Raw genomic sequence first — 21,320 nt, 5'->3', positions numbered from 1 at the left:
TTCAGAATTGTAATATGGGATAACACAACGTAAATTTCTTTACGTGCGAACCGAAATTTGTTTACGGAAGAATGGAATATGAAATACGAAATAAATTCGGAATATTTCAGAAATACTATGGAAATTCCCAAAGTTTTCTGCACTGAGAAAAATCGCTTGATTGTACCAACAAGACGTATCTGATGGAAGGCATTTTGGCATTTTTTAAACCAAGCAGAATTTCTAGTTATCACGATAAGACTCGATTTTTTATAACTACAACATTTAATAGAATTTAACTAAACATGGACACAGTGATGTCATTTTTTTTGTAAATTTAATATTATTATCCAGAAAATTTGGTAAATTTCACAGGAAGAAATTAATCATACTCATCTGGTAATTCCTAAAGGAATTCTGATTCGTCCATTTTCCAACGGACATATTGGTTGAATCTACCAGATTTCTAATTAACCTGCAACCAGATATTTTTCTCAGTGTGATACGAAAAATTTATGGGACGATAAATACTCTATCTTGAAAAGTATACAAATTTTTATGAAAAATATAATTTTGCGATAAATTTACGCAAACAAAAGAAAGAGAAAGAGAGATACGCGATAGAAAATATATTGTAGATTCAGAACTGCTGCGCGAGAGAGGCCATCAAAAGGAATTACATCTTCGCGATGTTTTAATGATGACGAGACGTTTTTAATTTCTCGGTACTACACGCAACGGTAACTACCATTTAAGTGGATTTGCTCGCATAATGAGATATTTTTCATCGCGGAAAACGTTTTCGCAAAGTTTGAAAACACCGTCTTACTCCGTTGCGGTACACAGGATTTTATCCGTCTTATTTAACTGATGACGAACTAGGTGCGCGGGCTCTGTTTTTTTCAGTAATGAGACTTTAAAGGAGTGCACTTTAAAACAGTTTACATCAACAAACATCAGTATTAAACATCGGTAAGCGATTTAAAACTTCTCCGACTAATAATCGTGGTATTTGCGATTATATTAAAAATTACAAAATATATTATTTTAAGACAGTCGTTTTAAATTGAACGTTAAGGGATGACACCAATTTTTTAATTTTACATCGTATTATTTATATTACATAGATATATTTTTATGTATTATTTATCTTTTATCAAAATATTGTATATTTATCTCTCATTATATATCAGTATTACATGTTTGTTTTCTTTGAATTCAAAATAAATTAAATTCCATATTGAATATATCTGTGTAATTACGTCGCGCTCATCGGATTTTGGCAAAACGTAATCTGCTTGAAATTTCGTAGAGAATATTGTCTTGTACCATAGCAACATAATAGGTTTCCAACATGTATACGATGCGCACATCAGACGCGTGTGTATCAGATACGTTCTTTGATTATATAAATATTACATATTTGTTTCTTTTGAACCCAATTAAATTCTATACAGGATGTATCTTTGTAATTACGCCACGCCCTCCGGATTTTGGCAAAACATAATCATCTTGAAATTTCGTAGAGAATATTATCTTATACTAGAGTAACATTATAAGTTTCTGCCATAATATATTACATATACGACACGCGTATCATATACGTGATACAATCCTGCCGTTCGCTGTTCTGCTTATGTGCGTGCCATTAATATTGAAAATTGCTTACACGCTCACATGCATTTGCCTTTGGGCCCATACGAATGTTAATGGCGTTTGGGAAACACCGTATCGTCGCCACGCTATGTTATTCCCGACCGGATACAAATCGTATTCGAGATGCGCTCCCGTGAGTGTTGTTGAAGATACATTTTAAAGTGTCTACATATAGCAGGTGCAGTAATGAAGCATTTGGATGCAGATAATGATACTCGTGGCACGTACCATATAAACCTCAGTAATAAATGTAACATATGTAGAGATATACCTGTACTTTGTAAATAAATTTGTCCCCGCTATCTTTCGAAAATGTATATCTATTTATAAATGTGACTTCAAGTTTATCGCTTCTCGCTTAAAAGTCGTTTTAGATTCAGAAATTTTTCCAAACACATATTTGGAGTATAATATTCAAATAATATATTTTTTGATATGCAATAAAATCCTCTTTCAATCATTTATAGAATAATAAAATTTCGAAAAAGAGTACGTTATAATATATTTTAAAAGAATATTTTAAAAGAATTTTTCAAGAGCAAATGTGCTAATAAATTTTTCTCTCTTTTTTTGTTCTATTGATTTTTATCAACATAAAGTAATTCCGATACTTAATAGTATCGGTCCTAGAGGCTCTATCGTGTCATCCCCCTTTCAAAGTATTCGTTGAACAACGTGGCTGATAAATCGCGGGATAAATCGAAGTAGAAGCCGATACTAACGACCATCGTCCGTCAGACTTTGCTCTCATTATCTCGCCCATCGATTATCAAGCTTCGGATCGAATATATAAATGCCACCTATTCTCCCTGTCTCCCTCTCTTTCTCTCTCTTTCTCTCTTTGTCACGCCGCCGAGTAGTAGTACGAGCTATAATATTGACTTTACGGTTTAACCTGATTTCGGGTAAGCTGCGGACTCGCGATTACTAACTTCGGTAGCCCGGCGGCCAATTTATATGGCGGTTCTTGTTAGGCGCGTATGTAGCGCGTGAGAAATTAATTCAACGATGGACGATGGTTAATGTTATGGTGGCTACGCGATAAATTTCCGGGGCGGCCCGTCATCGCAACGCGCTATTGAATACAAACAATATTACAATATTACATTCATGCCGGAGTATTTTCACTCCGCTTTTAGGTGGGCAATTAGTGTCGCGTTTCGCAAAAATTTTCGTATATTTCACGCGCGCGAAGAATGGCGTTTTAGCTCGGAATATCGCGTTCTGCCCAGGGCGGAGTTTATATTATCGTTTTAATTATTATGAAAATCCATTTCCACGGACAACGAAATTCGCTCTTGAGCAAAATGGTGTTATGTTTGAAAAAAAAAAGAGCGGAAGTTTCTTCATGGTTAATTTTTTTGCCGGCCGCAAAGCTGTTTTATTCGCGTCGAGCGAGAAAGATCGAATTTAATAAACGGTTCGTTAAATTCTTATGAAGATTGTATCGTATAAACTCTGATTGTGTCTCGATTTAACGATATACTTTTATAATGGCGAATTATCACACGGTATTACCTGCAGTAATGATCAATAACGTTCACCTTATGTTACTTTTTACATTGCATAATATTTTATTAACTGTAACGGTGTAATACCGATCATTATGATTTATATGTAATATTCATGCGTACATGTTCAATGGCGAACTACATGTTTCTTTGACAAGCGAAATATGAAAGTCGATATGTAGCATATTATAGAGAAAAATCTGCTTCTCTCTCTTTCTCTCTCTCTCTCTCTCTTTACCGCACACGCGCTCATAGCTTGTCATTATAGAATGAATTCTTTTTATATTACGTTACACGATAAAGTCTCATATTTCATGAACGAGAAAGACTATGCGTGTCGCGCGCTTCAATTTGTTTTCCTCCATGTATGCTAGCTACCGTCATTTCATGTCGCTAATATACTCGTTAGATGCCCGAAACGAGATCAGTTTTTAATTCACGTTCTCTCGTTCGTCGTTTGTCTGTAACAATATTATGCTAAAGCCTATCTCAACTGTACTGTGTGCCAACGTTTAACTACCGTTAAAATTTAAATAAAACATTACATTTTTTGGCGAAAATACGGGCCGGATTTAAAATTCTAGTACGTTTCAAAACGCAACATTATTTTTTAAATTATGAAAGATATACAACAAGACGGAAAGATAAAATAAATTGTATCTACATAAACACATTTACGGAAATAAAATGCTCTTATTTTAAAGTAAACAATTAAAATGAGGCGGAGGTAAACGCGCGATTATTTTTTTCACAAGTAACTTTTAACACGACATCCAACAATATATTAAAATATTTGAAAAATAATTATGCCTTAAACGCACACAAGATAAGTTTAATATAAATTTTCAATATCAAAGAAAATAATTATAATATAATTATAAAAATAATTATAAAACTAATTAAAAATAAATGTAATTAATTATTAATTATATAATAAATGTAAGTAATTAAAAATAAATTATAAATAAATATTTATAAATAAATGTTTAATATCAAGGAAAAATAAAATTGGAAATTTTGAACTCTCGAGATCTCTCGAATCGTTTCGTAATCTGATCGAGTCACGTTCTGTAGTGTATCGCAATTTCAAGTTCACGTTGTGATACACGATAGCCGATGGGACGAAATGAAATTATAGTTCCAAACTCGTTTGCCATCCAATTAATTTCTTTGGGGACATCTTTCACTCTTCCATCTAACTTTTGCCGCGTCTCGCACTTTCGCGTGACACTTTCGGCAGTTGTTTATGAAGAGATGAAAGATAGAAGCACTAATTTTCACGGCGGAAAAGAGAAAACGCAAGATTAATCGCATCTCGAATCTTCTCGGCGGAAACTTTATCTGCGATGCAGATTTTTTTTTTTTTTTTTTTTCTTCAAAACAGTAAATTTTGAGGCAGATGCGAGATATTGAAGAGAATGAAGATTCAGAAATATATTGGGGAGGAAAAAATGTAATGCTCAAATATTCAAGTTGCATCGAACGAACGGCAACTTTGAGACTCACGATCTATGAGTCTTATATATTTTCCCTGCATTGTAAGTTATGCGTTACTCTTGGACTTTTTCTCTGTGTATTTGTGAATGTATTATTATAGTGGTGCATCACCGTAGCAGCCGAGAGATTCTCGTATCTTCCACTACGCGATATGAAGTGTCTCCATTTTTCTTCATGAATGTAGAGTGTTTCGCAACTGTCACCACTACTCTTTTCATCCTTTCCAGTTTCTCGATTGATGGAGAATCGCGATTTTTTTCAACTAAAGTGTGCTTTGAGTTTTTCTCCAAGTTTTTCATCTTCAACATTTAAAAAGTATTTAGAAATATTAAATTAAAACCATAGTATCGCTCGCTGATAGCAAATTCACGTATTAAAGTTAAAAAATTGAGGATTTTATTGATTAAAGTAAAAAAAAAAGAGGAAAGCTACGAGTCAAATGCCTTTTTTCAATTTTATAATTTACATAATATCGTATTTAATATAATATTTTAAATTTTATTCTTTTTAATTTTTTGTAGCAAAATAACACAAGTTATATTTGTTCTATTATGCATCATAATCTGTGCATCTTATTTATTATAACTTAAATTGACTGTGTGTGCATTTTTATTTTTTTTTAATTATGTTCACAGATTTAAGTAACACAAAATCGAATTTTGATAAAACGACTTTTTTTTCGCGCAATATATGTTTCTCCAGAGATTTGGTGATATCAGAGTCGTGTATATTTTACGGGGGTGCGAATGGAGAAAATATCTTTGGCAGATCTGCGTATCGAATTCGACTACAAAGTTGATTGTAAAATGTAACGTCGCAGTTTGTCGAACGTTATTTCGGAATCTATTCTACGTTGGTGCATTCAGTTTGCTCGGCTGAAGTTGCACAAAGTTACGCCCCCGTTGCGACACTATTCCTAATAAAGTCCGGACAAAAACTCGGCGGGAGTTTTTGGAAAAGTTAAACTATCGAATTTAACATTACGATATTTTTCAAAAATGTCTCGTAAAACCGTAATACACACAGCTTGGAAACTCGGGAAAAGTCGGGAAATTTCGTCGCAATTCCTGGCTGTTGTGTTTTTATTCGGCAAAATTTGTTCCTTTTCTCGTCGCGAAAAAGATGCTCTTAATTAGCGAGACAATCTCGCGAAACCCGACTGACCTTTCATTACGATCTCTACGTGTAATTCAATTATTTCTGCAAGTAGCGGATCTTAGATTTTATTGCACTCCGGATTTAAAAGGTCAAGGAACCTTTTGCGATAATTAAATGCCATTAAAGTAGCGGTCGAAAGAAAAGAGCGAAAGAGAGAGTTAAATGCGTGTTTATGGCATGTCGATTCGATTGCGGAAAAAAATATGATCGTTGTTTATGTAGGAACTCACAGCCAACTGACCGTTTCGAATAACTGACAGTTCACGCGATCCGAATTGACGTCACGCGTGCAAAATATTAGTTGATAGTTGTGTTGGGTAAACATTGATCGTTGCGATATGGATATATCATCGCTCTCGGGTTGTAACGTATTATATTATATTTTGTGGAAACATGGTTGCGGTATTTCATGATATATATATTATTAAATTTCTACTAGCTTTTAGTTAGAAAGGGAAAGAGAGAAAGATCTATTTCAGTATATTTTAATGAGGGAATGTATGTATTCTTTTCTCTTATTTATAGGTAAATCAAAAATCGGAAGATACGAAATTACATTCAAAAATAATTATATTTCAGAATTGTCAAAAATAATTATATTTCAGAACGTTACAAAAATGTAGAGGACCAGTGGATTAAAAAGTTATATAATACACTTTAAAAATTCTCAATTACAATAATAATATATTAATTGTAAGCTAAAGATCAGAGAGAATCAGAAATTTTGAGAATTATGAAAAATTAATTAGTAGAAATTTGTTTTATTATAAAATATTAACCAACAACAATATGTATATATATTTGAGCATTAGTATCATGTTAATATTATTGCGGATATCGCGGTAATTTGATAGGATGGAGGGGAATTGATTTCGCTTTCGCAGATCGGCCGATGCGCGTTCCGACCCCATCAATGAGCCATATCGGGGGCGCTCGAGTGCTTCTTAACGATGAGGAGGATCGTGCACCAGGATGCAGAAATATCGGGACGCACGATATCACGGTAGGATCGTACTTCTCGTTGGGGAAAGCGGCGGTGGCGGCGACGGTGGCGGTGTAAATCGGCCCTCTCACGCCCTTTCAGACAAGACGCTTTCCAAACTAACGTGAAAGTGCATTAAGCTATGAGCATTAGGCGTATTAATAATTTCGGGATTCGGAAACTCTCGGGAAAAGCCGTCGATGCATCTACGCGACGTCAAGCGTTAAAGCAAAGAGATCTCGTACCGTTACACGTGTGTGTACACAGGTTACCTCAGGAGTATATGACGCACTTCCCTAGAGAGATGTTATTACAGATCGATGTAAGAAGAATTAAAGCGTTCCAATATTATAATTTTAATATTACTATATTATATTATTTTTTTTGATAAGATAAATAAAATTAATGTCACATCGAGTTTATTTATTGTAACGATATCGACAATATTCTATATATTTGCGATAAACTGATAAAAAATGTTATGTAAAATTAAAATAAATGTTATTTTAGACGTTCAATAAATTGTAATAAAAAAATAAATTTAATAAAAAATAATAAAAAATTATTTTTTTAAATAAGAAATTAATTTCAGACTTTTGAAGTAAAACAATTTTTTAGTATAATAGATCCATTGTAATTTTTCTGTGCATATAAGTTTTAAAATACAATCATCAAAAAATTACAAATTTACAAGAAAATTTGTTTACTTATAATTTGTTTCTTAACATATTTTTATGATATAAAATATCTTGTAAAATAGCATTTCTTTGATAGCTTTGACTTTTTTTGCTGTAATTTATTGAAACAGATCACTTGAAACAGATACATGTTAAATACATATTTTTTTACCAGTTTACCGCAAATGAAATATTGTATAAATACCGTTTCGAGAGAAAATAGCCTGTGTATATTGTAGAATTAAATATTCAGGGGAAAAAAGTAAAAAAAAATAGACTGGAAGAGAGGCGATAAAGAAACCGAAATTTAATTTATATAGAATTAATTTCTCGAGTTAACCTACTTTCTTCCCCTCGAAGTAAACATCAATCTTAATTCCTCGGACGCGGAAGCCAACGCGAAATGAATTTATGGCAGGGTGGAGACGCGTGACTGTGTGACTCTTCCGATATTCTCGATATCGCATTCGAGGGCTGTTTCGACGACTGCTACTTACCGTGGTAGACGCGCTGGAACTTCTGTGCTGTTTCACGGGCGGGCTGCCCTGACTCGTCTGCATGTCGGAAGAATTTAATTGACGATTCACTGCGGGCGTGACTGGATGCTGCGCGGCTGGCGGCTCCATGTCGAGATGGCAGTGCACCTCCAGGTGAAGCTGCGCCCTTATCTCCTCCAGAACAATCTTGCGCGCGGCGCAGAATATTTTATAATACACCTGCGACACACAATTAATGATCCTTTAATCCGCGCCGCGCGTCCGATATATATACATCATCTGGTCTCGATAAGAAATTATCTCGTAGAGTATCGATGGCGGAGAGAACGAAAGAAAAAGAAAGAGAGGGAATGTTCGATCGTCTTTGGTTGTTAGAGGAGTTGTCGCAGTGAATGCGGCAAGACCTTCCTTTCAGGAAGCTTGACGAGCTACGTAGTTCGTGGCAATTAACGTTAGTAACAATCTCTCAGGTATCGTTAACGACAAGCCGGTTACGACTCGGCGCGAGATACGGTCGCGAGACGGGTCCATTTAGTCTTACTTAGTTGGAGTCTTAAATTCAATTAGCCGCCGTATCCGAGGGACGGTGTCGCTTAATTTACACCGCGCGCGATGGCATCGGCCGGGCTTGTCGCAAGGAATACTACTTGCAACGTAACACTCGCGACGATAAACACGGCAGATATTATTATACGAATGCGTTAACGCGGCTGATGCTGGGATACGTATTCCACAGAGATCGCGTTACACGCGAGATTGCATTATACGATTGCGCGAACGGTTTACGAGAGGATATTTTAATTCGCGCGCGACGGTGTGTGTGTGTGTGTGTGCGTGTGTGTGTAACGGTCGCGGGGTATGTAATGATAGAAATTTTTACCGTGTAACGCGCATGCGACGAAATTTCCACGAACGCTCCGTATATTTTATGCATGCAACTTTTCCTTCGTGGTGAATAAAAGAGCCGGCGCGTATAACGAGTAATGCAAATAACGGACAACACGACGATGCGCTCCGATAAATTACCGTAGCCGGGAATTGTCACGAGACACGACGAAACAATTTTACGCCGTGGCCGTAATAATAATAACGAGTAACGATGCGACTGGTATCGCGAGATTTTCAAGTAATTTAATAATAGAGTAATATATACACGTGCACTCTTGTCGTTACTGTAATTTTTCAGGAGGCACCTTATTAAACGATTATATTAATATTGCCTATGAGAACGAACAAATGTAGAAACATCGTGGCACGCGATGTTATGCTAATCCATCGATCTTACTCGATATAAATTTATTCAAATGCCGGATTAGAGTCGGTCTGTCTGCGTGGATCTCCGCGTATTATGGACGGTAACAAAATTTCTAGCTACCGCGCGTTTCCAGGAGAAAAGCGTTGAATATTAAGCGTCTGACGGATCCACCTCGATAAATTTTAAAACGCGCAAGATGATGCAAGCATACAAGATATACGCGCAATAATAATATGCATTACGTCCTTAATAAGGAATTATCTAATAACGAATTATCTCGCACGAATCGCTCGATCGTTAATGTGTTAATTTTGTCCGTCGACGCGAAATAACTTTGTCCCGCAAGTGCCATTTAGTTTACATTGTGTAATTTCATCCCCGCCTAAGGGGATCGAAAGTGACTCTTTCAGTTCGCTAAAATGTTGCACGCGCGATGAATTTATCTTTCCGGATAATCGCAGAATCGATAACAACCGCTCGCGCGCGCGCGCGAGCACCCACACACACACACACACGCACGCACACACACTCGTAACACATGCTGTATGTGAGGGAGTTATAAAGTAGGAAGGCTCGTATCGTGCTCGTATGAATTAATGAAAACCCCCAACAACTACGCCCACTCGCTATCGGCTGAGTTAATCCACGTTAAGGGTTTCGTAAGCAAAGTCAACGACAATCTCGCTCATTTTTAACCACACTTGCGCTTTTGTTCATTAGCTTTTGAATGAAAGCGTGCCTTCTCGGACGCGTAAATCCTGTTATCTGCTCTTGTATAAAATGACAAGAATTGCATTTTGAGAGAGAAAAATATATGAATTATCACGAGCAAATTGAAATACGCTTTAAATAATTTAGAATATTATAGTAAAAAATATATGGAGATATATTTTAGATTACTTGCATAAATTTTAAATAACATTTAATTTAAACTATTTTTATAAAAAATTATAATTACAAATAGAAATATCTGAAAATTTTTTTCACAACGATAATATTGCATCTCTGTCTTTAATGCAATTTTTAGTTTGCAAACGCTTCATCTCGTTACGATAGATTCGATTGTAAAATTATATCCCCGCCGAGAGAATGTTAACTCTTCGCGTACGTAGCTTGCAATGTAAAGTTTGGGATACGATGATTAATCGTATTAACTCTTTAACTCTGCCTTAACTCGGGGAGATGGTAGTGGCGTTGCAACGCAATGCATATCGGGTATTCTCTCGTGGGAGAATCAGAAAACAGATTTTAAACATTTACAGAGAAAGATATATTATACACTGCGCTTTGTTTCAATGCCATTTCGCAGGTAGAAAGCTCGTTTAACATTGTTTTAACTTGTTATTGCCCTCAAATATTTGATAACATAAAACATTACAGTTACAGTTATAGTTTTCTATTATTTCAACGATGATAAAACAAATATTACAGACTGATGTAGGCTCATAATTCATAATCATAATTCATATTTTAATAAAATATATAAATATTATGTTTAATAGAAACTTTATAACAACTTATTAATTTTTATCTGTTTATATCTAGATATGTAAGGAAAAATTAAATAAAGATGTGAGTGTTAAGATTATTAATAATAGTAAAAAAGTTAATATTTAATTAATTTTTCAAGGTTAAGCTATCCGAGGTTTTACGATAAAATTAATGTGTAAAATCTTTTTTTTTTTAATAATAAAAATGAAATGAGCTAAATTAGCTAAATAAGCGCATTTATCTAGATATGTAAGGAAAAATTAAATAAAGATGTGAGTGTTAAGATTATTAATAATAAAAAAGTTAATATTTAATTAATTTTTCAAGGTTAAGCTATCCGAGATTTTACGATAAAATTAATGTGTAAAATCTTTTTTTTTTTTAATAATAAAAATGAAATGAGCTAAATTAGCTAAATAAGCGCATTTATCTAGATATGTAAGGAAAAATTAAATAAAGATGTGAGTGTTAAGATTATTAATAATAATAAAAAAGTTAATATTTAATTAATTTTTCAAGGTTAAGCTATCCGAGGTTTTACGATAAAATTAATGTGTAAATAGTAAAATCTCTTTTTTTTAATAAAAATGAAATAAGCTAAATTAGCTAAATAAGCGCATACTAACCCAAATCATGACGAACAGCGGTATGTAGAAGCTGCCGAGGGTCGCGTAGATTTGGTAGAAAAAATTCTGGCAGACCGAGCAGTGCGAGGGCCCGTTGTCGGAATACGTGTGCTCGTTTCCCATTATCAGCAGGGGTGGCAGACTGATACAAGCCGCTCCTAACCAAACAAGGCTGACGTAGATGATCATCCGTCGCGGTGTCCTCTTAACCCCGTATTGCAACGGCTTGGTGATGGCCCAGAATCTTGGACATACATAGGAAAAGCGAAAGTGCCGAGGTAAAGAGACATTGGGGGACGCTCGTTTATACACTAGCTAACTAAATGGGGAAGTAAACTCGACAAGATCTGTCGCGTAAGATGCTTGATGGGGGAAATAAAGAGATCGTCGACGACGAAACCCAATTGTTTTCGCTCCCTTCGTTCGTCTTCGTGTGTATTTCACGAGTGTGTATATAAACAACAACTCTGTCGACGGTAACGCGTAAGCCTCCGTAAGGGAAGGTTCTTGCGTTTCTCGCGGCAATTAACCAAACTAGCGAGTTGAAACGGCGGAAACGAGATTGGGAAGCATCTCGCGGTAGTATTCGCGGAAAACAATGGCGCAATCTAAATCCGACAGAACGGGAAAACGGTTATCGTTTCGCTCTCTTGTATTGTACAACTATTTCACGTCGCGTCGCGGATAAAACGAGTCTGCAATAAAATATGATAGCGAAGGAATACAAAGGGAAAGAGAGGGAGAGAGGAAGATTGTCAGTTGTATATTTGTGCAAGTAGGGTAATGTACAATGGGCCCGGCTGAAACCCGCATATTCGACGACATTTCCGCTGCAGGAGCAAGTAGGACAGGATGAAGTAGGCATGAAATCGGGCAAAGGGTCGAATGGATCACCTGATTGGTTTCCCTGATTAATCATCATTTTGCTAACGTGCAAAAACGCTCATTATTTAATCCTCGAATATCTTCTAAAGTTCAAGTAACGGTACAATTATTTCGACAAATTCCAACTGAATAAAAATCCAACCTGAATAAAATGTGGTTTACGATTTTCCTACAAAAATTATCTGGAAAAAGAAAAAAATATCTTATGATCGAGGAATATCAAAGAAGCGCGCTTACGTTAATTTTGTAGAAATGTGGTTCTATAAAATGGAAAATAAATTCCACGCGATATTCACGCTTAAAAATGTTAATAATGCACGACGAACACGGGACAGTCTGCGAGCGTCAACGTCGCTCAGCGTTGATCGCGTTTAACCGCATAGTCTTGTACCATCAATATTATAACCAACGCGGGGATGGCTAATCATGGTTAATTAACCGGAGCTGTCGACAGCAACTAACCCTTACCGACGAACGAGCACATCGATTTGCTCGCCCGTGATCGTGCGTGTTGTATTACATTATCTTACATTCCGCGATGTCGGAGGGTGTATCCGGCGAGAGAGCGTTAATGAACGAGGCGATTTCGATTTTCGTGAGAATCTGATACTTGAGCCGTAACTCGTCGAATACCTAGATATCGAGAAATAGAGAAAGAGAGGGAGGGAGGGGGAGAGAGAGAGAGAGAGAGAGAGAGAGAGAAAGAGAGAGGGACGAGCTGTCGGGATCGATGCAAGATAAACTTGTTACTCACCGGTCCACGGATATCATGCAGAGATTGAGGATGCTGGCGGTGCAGCTGAGCACGTCGAAGCTGACCCAGAGATCGCACGTGAGCGAACCGAAGGACCAGTTGCCCGATATCTGGTATAGCAACGCCATCGGCATCACTAGAAGCGCCACGCAGAGATCGCTCACCGCCAAACTGACCAGGAGATAGTTGCACGGCTTCCGTAGCTTCCTAACGAGGAACACCGCCACGCACACGAGAATATTGCCTATCACCGTCCCGACGATGATGCTGCCGAGTACCAGAGCGAGGGCGATTGCCTTAACACAACAAACGCATTTCTGGAGAATCGCTACATGTCGTGCCATGTAAGGCTAAGCAAACCGCATAGTGACGCAAACTCGCGAAATCCTCTTTGTATGTTGATGAAATTTCATTTCGCATATCTCTGTGAAGTTTCGTTTCGTTATAAACAAAATGGATCCCGTATATTATACAAAATTTCCAATTATATTACAAAATTAAACTGAAACATTTTTAAAATTAATATCTTATTTTTTATCACACATCATGAAATAAAAGATATTATCTCTATAAAATTGCATCAAAATCAAACGATCAAACTTATTTCTCTCGTAGACAAAATTATTGACACACTAAATATGTTAATATTGTTAATATTAAAATTTTCTTCCGTGTTCGCGAATTTTAAATTCAGTTAATTATAATTGTATTCATTTTGCTCTTTCTTATTACGTTTTAATAATTCTTTTGGTCTCCCATTTTTATCGCATAAATAAAAAAAATAAATGATATATGTCTTACATATATTTATTTACAAGGATAATACGAATAAATAAACTGATTTTTATAATAATATATAAAAAGGATGATCTTACGATTCGTTATGAGACTGATATTAAGCATTATATTTCCTTATCTCAAAATATTTTGTAAAATATAATAAAATTAATGTTTGTTTCAACGAATGTTGGGAGAAGGGGTAAAAGCAATAACTGAAATATTAAATATGAGTAAAGTTTTTACTTTGAAATCGAACGCATATATCGCTTGTCAAATAGCTAAAACTGAGAAGCAGAAACTCATTCATCTATAAATGGGAGGAGGAAGGAATAAGAGGTAATCAATTTCACAGATACAGCCGATAAATTCCGCAGTGTTTTGGCGCCCAGCCAATTCCACGTGTTAAATATATCGCATTAATAGAAAGTGATGTATTCCCAAATAAAATTAATGGGCCGCGTGATCTATATATGTACATGTATGTGTGCGTGTGTGTATCTTGTTAACTCGTCGCGCGAGAATTCTCGCTTTTGCTTTCCGTCGTATATGTATTCTATTAATTCGCATTACGGGGGAATCGAAACAATATTCCATACAAAATGTTTGAACTTTCCAACTATGGCTTTATTACCTTCAGAATTTGCATCAACAATTTGAATTTGCATTCCGTTGGATACTACAATGCAACGCATGCTTTATTATGCTATATATGCAGTTTAATCTGGGCTTTTCGACGCCGGTATTAATACCATTTCGGGAACATGCAGGAAATGTTGCGTTGTAGTTTTACAGCATATTAAATACAGTCATACCATGTATGGATAAATATTACGTGCAACACTGAGAAAAATCGTTTGATTGTATCAACAAGACAGATCTGATAGAAGGCATTTTGATTAAACCAAACAGAATTTCTAGTTATCACGATAAAACTCGATTTCTTATAACTAGAACGTTTAAAACTTCTTGTTATATTAACTAAACATGGACACAGTGATGTCATTTTTTTGTAAATTTAATATTATATCCAGAAAATTTGATAAATTTAACAGGAAGAAATTAATCATACTCATCTGGTAATTCCTAAAGGAATTTTGATTCGTCCATTTTCCAACAAACATACTGATTGAATCTATTAGATTTCTAATTAATGCAACCAGATTTTTTTCTCAGTGAAAAATAAGATGGATACACATATAGTGGAAAAATGATGCAAATATAATGTTTAATGCGCGATGTATTAATGTTCCTAATGTCGAATTAGATATTCCCCAACGATGTATTAATGTTCCTAATGTCGAATTAGATATTCCCCAACGTTTCAACCCCCTTTAGTCAAACGCAATCTGTAACATTTGCGGAATATACAAAGGTGTTCAAAGATATACAAAGGTACACAAGTGTCGTATTTCGTAAATGGCAAAAGTCGGGTAATAATGTCGGTAAGCCTCAAGTAAGCTTAATCGTTTGTTGTTCGCGCAATCTCCTAATAATCAAGAGTTGGTGGGAGACGACGAGGCAACGAAAATACGGCAATAACTTTGTGTAACACGTCAATGCAACATGCATCGTTTCTCCGGATTTGCGCAACGACTGCAGTTGACATAATGAATTATACTGTCATGCATGAAAATTAATGCAAATAAGCTATACATGCGGAATATATATTAATGAATATATCGGAATATTTTTATTAATAGATCGCATTATAATAAATTTATTAAATTTATGAAATTAATATTGTGATAGTGAGGGAAAGAGGAGGGTTAATAATTATGTCGCACCAATCTCATGCATCATGAAGTACATTTCTCGTTAATTAATCATCGAATTATGAGAAGAATATGTTCAAAAATGGAAAAAAATTAATAATATGCACTATGTGTTATTCAAACATTTTTGCAATATTCATTCGAAAACATTTATATATCGTAAAAACGTTCCGACTATTTATTGGGACGTAGCTTTTTGCATGTTTTCCGGTTATTTTTCCGTAGATTGTCGATTAATCCGCAGAGCAACATGAATATAGGAAAAATGAAATATTGAATATAAGTCCAAATTTATCAAGGTGATAATTTTTATTTTCGGACACGTAACGTGATTAAAACAAAAAATATTTTGAACATTTCGTATTTATTGTTGAAAGTGTATTTTTGTTTACCATCCCTTGTTACCATGTAACATTTTCAATCGCGAATTGATCCTAGACGCGAGAGAACTGTTTTCCTATAAATATTTACTTAAATTTAAAAGAGCTTTCTCTGCAAGCTAACACTAACTAAAGTAAACTGTCACAAAAGTTACATGTTTGTCGAGATAAACGGTTAGAACGAAGTAGGAACCATTTTAAAGAATTTAAAAAATAGTTATCTCTTACGAAAAAGTATCGACATTTTAAATAATTACATAATATACTTCAAAAAGGTCATGCGAAATAATTCGAAAAAGTTTATCGTATTCCCTCTAGAGTCTCTCTTGAAAAATGAATGGATGCCAACTCTAACCAGTAACGCGTCGTTCTTTCAGTTCTCTCGTTCCTATACATTTTCTTCTGGTCGTTGAGAGAAAGGATTTTTATTCTAAAGTGTAATAAATATCGCGACACTCGGTCGCTCGCCAGGCGCCGAGAGCACTTATTCCCCCTCACGAAAGAAAGCTAATTCGTCCGGTAGCTAATGGTGGCTTCGCCACGCGTCGCTTACCTGAGTGGTGGTGTAGGGTGAGTTTTTGCCGGGGAAGACCCGAAAAAAGGATCCGTCGCCTCGCGTGGTGTTGTGAGTCGTGAAGTTTGGAAACAGGTTGCCGTCCGTGGTGATTACGTCCTGCCCCTCCATACGACGGCCCTAGCCGGAAGTAGTCCGGAGCATCCCAAGAGCCCCCCTCGCCGACGACTACGTCATGCTCCTTCTCTCCTCTCGACCACGGGATGCCGGGCAAGTTCGCGGCGTGCATGAGAATCCTTGCCTCGATTCCGATACGGACTCAGCAGCGGTTCTCCCTTATCCCGCTTAAGGTCCCGACCGACCCTTTCACCCTCTGCAAAATCACGTTCCATCCCGTGACTGACGAGCCTATCCGAGACAGACGGAGCAGGCGATGCGACATGGACAGAGTTGCTACGTGTATAAACTCGGGAATTCCGAGAAACCCTTGGCGTGAAGATGATTGTAATCCGTTGGCAAGAAAATTTATTCTTTGTATTTTTATCCTCACGTCGTATTTTTCTCTTTGCTTTTTATTTCAGTTTATATAACAATATCCGCTATTTTATTTTAAACGATATTTTTAACTTTCAGAAAGTGGAATTGCGTAGAATTATAAATTGTTTAAAATGCGACGAAAAATTGCATATGAAAAATTTCGTGAAAACCTAGTTTGTAATCATTTTAGTTTATTCTCGGTTCTCAATTTTTTTAAATTTAATTTAATGATTAAAACTATTTTTTTAAACTGTACTAAGAAAATTGTTAAAAACTCTCGATCATTTATTTTCATAAAATGAAAACTTTTACGCTCATCTGTTCTTGTTATCGTATTTATATAAGATAACACAAAATAAATGGGGTAACTATATAAATTTTCTATTTCAATTCTTGGCCAAGATAGAAATTACAAATTATGTGCTATTTACGGGTTTTTTCGAATTCGTAACAACTCTGTTAAAAAGAGACGATACAGCATAAAAAATAACAGATTTCCCTTACGTTGGGAAATAAGGCTGATGGCGGATAACGGCGTCCTGTGAATTTTCCTGACTTTACTTTTCGCCGTCCTTTCGGTGGACCATGGCTGCCGATTCAGGAATCCTCGGAAGGACCTCGGTGGAGGGTAATGGTGTGAACGGGGAAAATTCAAAAGCGTGCAACCGTATTCGCGCAGGACGCCATTATCGTACTCTACGGAATAGGAAGCTATAGTGCAAGTCCCTGCTGTAATCTTACAGCGACGGCGACGTCGGCGGCGTAAATTGCTGACTTAAAACGGTTTTACAATGAAATTCCGCAGCTTCTCTTCGTCTCGCCGCGCCGAGATGAGAGAGAGAACTCACGCATTATCGTAACGACGGTGCTTCCCGATGGGAAACGAGAGTGTCGCGGGCGAGTGTCTCGTCGTCCGCAAGTATTGATTGGAATCGACTATTTAATGGTGAGGGAGTGTTTCGAAAGTTCTCGGAGAAACCAGACACTGGATTCCGGCTGGGGCGTGGAATTTTGTACGCGTTGTCGTCGACGAAATAATTACGGGAGATTCGCGGTGGTCATTAATGATCTCTTCGCCGACGAGCTAATTATCTCGTCGACTGCTTTATTGAATTCTGGCGCTAGTTACAGCGCGAGATTATTATTACTAGAATTATTACACTGCAAAGTGTCGCTATCGTTTTACGTTAAACTTCAGGATCTTAACTGACGGTTAACGACTCGGTTTTGATTGTTAATATTTTACGCGCGAAATTTACGACTCTCAAACGCGCGACGTATACATGTACATCTTCAGAGAAGAGAGCAATATTTTTATGTCAGGCATCTACAAGATACTCGCAAGCAACGAGATTTCACTCCATTTTTCAAGAGACCAAGCACGCGAATCGTATCGAATTATTGAATTCCGACAATGAAATGTTTTATCTAGACCGATAAAGGTAAAATTAGATAATCAAGATAGAATCGAGCGCGAATTGTAAATTACAATTATAATGCTTGATGCTAAAAGGATGAGGGAAAATATAGAGCGCGGTTAATCGCTTCGGAGATTGCATGGTGAAAAATATTTTGAGATATCAAATCAAAGCGCACGCAAAGCGTGCATTAGGCGGCACTTTATGAAGTAGAAGAAACTCCTATTACGTTGACGTGCTAAGCAGTCACGTGCTCCAGTTATATATAACACGCCGAGATCTATGAAAACATAATTCCTTAAATTGCTCAGGCAAATTAGATCGCATCTTGGAATACGAGATTTAAACGCATATCGTGTATATGTTTCGTAAAAAGAAATCGGGTTACAACTTATTAAACTCCACAGCGTCCTTTATGACGCTCCTTTATCTCAAAGTAATGTTGCGGCTCCGTTGCATAACACACGGTCCGATAATAATTGAGAATAGTTAGGACGGAAGTTAGTTAGCAGCGGTAATTAGTCGGATGACTTTATAGTTGACCTTAGAGCGACAATAGACCTAAGATGAACTGCACGTGGATAACGGTAAAGTTTTGTAATTAGCGGAGCATTACATCACGAACTTGTGTCTGACTGACTAAAATGTTTGATTGGATTCGCAATGAATGCGGTAAAGTTCTTTTCTAAGGGAATCGACACGGAATAGACACGCTCTTGGAAGATATTCTATCTGAAATTTTTTTTTTAAATATTCTCTCAAAAATCATATCCGTCCGAGCCTTCGAGAAATATCCTTAAAGTAATTTTCCGAATATCCTTAAATCCTTTCTTTCGACGCTTGAGGAAAACCATTGTCGTTCGTTTATCGGAAAAGTGCCGATGATCTCTTTCTTATATCCGAAGTAATGAGGTCGAACGAGAGATCGCGTCACATAATTTTGCAGAGGTGAAAATGAAATTCGAACCGATAGTCGATCCATTGGCTATTTCAATCTCTTGAGGATTGAAGAGCCGCGCTTTTATTCCACCTGAAATCGAATAGAGAATGAACATTGTAACAGTAATAACTTGAATTCATACGAATTCATCAAGATTCGTAGAATATTCTTCCGGCTTGTATCCGATTTAGAAATGTAATGGCGTACGAATGAATGCAGAATACGGAGTGGAATTATATCACTAGCCGGATTAAAGGAAACAATAGCCGAAAGTAACCGTTCATCCCGTTGAAGCTAAATCGCGATAACCGCTCGCATTGTGTACATAGAATATCTGGAATATTTGGGATAAAGATATAAAGCTACGGTAGCGCACTTTTATAGCATTATTTAAAAATATCAACAAAAATATCAGCAAAATAAAATTTCATAAATAAAATATTCAAACTGACAATTTGATAAAATAACAGCGATAAGTATAATAATATTTGGAATAAACGTCAAATAAATAAGAGAATAGATAAGCAAGTAAATAAATAAAATAACTCACTCGCGGAATAATCTCCTCTATCTGCTTATCAAACTCGAATCTCTGTTTAATTCGCTTGCTAAAGAAACAAATCGGAACGCGCTCACCTGGCGACTTGTGTAAGAAAAGAGGAGGAGGAAATTAAAGTGAATTCAATTTCACGCAAACTTTTTCTCGTCACTTTGCGAATCGCCCCATTCAGAAATAGTAGCAGCAGTAACGGTGGCATGGAATTACACTGGCTGTCTAGTATAAATGAAAATTATATGAAAAATTCCGGATATATATTTCTCGTCGACTCGATATTCTCTGAATATCCCCGTAACACACAGTTTTAATTTATTTGACGTGCTTTTGCCGCGTAGAGTTTCCATCGTTCGCGTCTACCATGAGTAATCGTCGCCCATGCGTTTGCCCGTTTTTCTACGCTGTGTGTTTTCTGAACTGTTCCGCGCTTGTCTCAATGTTTCGGTATAAATTGTTCGTGCATTTCACTTTGCCACTGCCGCGCAGAATGCACTCTCTCGTAATCGTCGACGAACTTCCCTATGTAATCGTCTATCGCCGTTTCGCTCCGAAAGTGAAAAGCGTGTCGACCGTATGATAAATTGTATCGATACCGAATGCCTCGGCCATTATTTTTTGCAATTGGACGCACACGAAGGGTGCATCTATTGTGGTGCATTTCGCGAGGATGATTTTGTTTAACAGGAATTGGAGAGAACAAAATTCTGGGCAGATTGAAAAATCGATAAATACAGAATGCAGGAATATAATACAGACGTAAATATACGATCATAAATTTAATCGTCATTTTTTATGGAATGTCGTCTTTTTTTATTTTAAGCGAATGTCTTGTGATAATATTGGAAAGTCCGAGACATTAGTTAAAAAAAATATCTGAGTCTCTCGAGTGAAAATTGTGGCGAATTACTAATTAAATCGAATGAAAACAAAACGGTGCGTTTGTTACCGATGCAAAATTTGTATGTGGCAGATCGCACAATTAATCGATCGATTTGTAATGTTATCCCGTCTACTCCTGCTATCAATTCTCGTTTAGCTTTATCATGCTCTCAATTAAACGCAGCAAAAGCAAAAAGCCGTCGACTCGTGAAAGCGCTCGCTGTCTGGTCGTTATTGTTCGTCGTGTCTATGTGATAACACAGATTAATGTCTCCATGCATGCATTTCCGGTAATTAAATTTATTGTTTTTTGTTATTTATATGATTTTCCATATACGTGTTCTTAATTGTAACAAATATATATATATGAAATTTAAGAGTATTTTAATATGTTAAAAAATAAAATACATTAATTCTTTTTCATTAACAGATTAATATTCTAATTGCATTTTAATATTTTATAAGATAATATTACTTTAATAATTTATTTTAAATACACAACATAAAGTAAATCATAAAATATTAACATTTAAAAAGAATAAATTTGTGACTTGATATTGTTGAAAAAATAAAAAT

General features: G+C 36.1%; 1 protein-coding gene across 4 annotated transcripts in view; it reads right to left on the bottom strand.

Annotated features, from left to right (window-relative positions):
• The window catches only part of 5-ht7 (5-hydroxytryptamine receptor 7), a 102,305-nt gene that overhangs the window by 43,505 nt on the left and 37,480 nt on the right, over positions 1 to 21,320 (bottom strand). For 2 of the 4 annotated variants that reach the window (XM_083094123.1, XM_083094126.1), the window contains exons 2-5: positions 16,454 to 16,787; positions 12,969 to 13,264; positions 11,330 to 11,573; positions 7,958 to 8,176 (exon numbers count right to left, since the gene is read on the bottom strand). In XM_083094123.1, the coding sequence (XP_082950249.1) occupies positions 7,958 to 8,176; positions 11,330 to 11,573; positions 12,969 to 13,264; positions 16,454 to 16,585 (891 nt within the window). In that variant the 5' untranslated portion in view covers positions 16,586 to 16,787. Of the gene's footprint in view, positions 1 to 7,957; positions 8,177 to 11,329; positions 11,574 to 12,968; positions 13,265 to 16,453; positions 16,788 to 17,455; positions 19,400 to 21,320 lie in introns of all 4 variants that reach the window. The other 2 variants (XM_083094124.1, XM_083094125.1) reach the window with 2 other exon arrangements.

Source organism: Camponotus vicinus, unplaced genomic scaffold, assembly GCF_025532165.1.
Source record: "Camponotus vicinus isolate PSW18456_S1 unplaced genomic scaffold, iyCamVici1.0 SCAF_3, whole genome shotgun sequence".
In the NCBI taxonomy this organism is placed as follows: Eukaryota; Metazoa; Arthropoda; class Insecta; order Hymenoptera; family Formicidae; genus Camponotus; species Camponotus vicinus.
The sequence above is the reverse complement of the archived record's forward strand: the minus strand, read 5'-3'. Positions and strand labels throughout refer to the sequence as shown.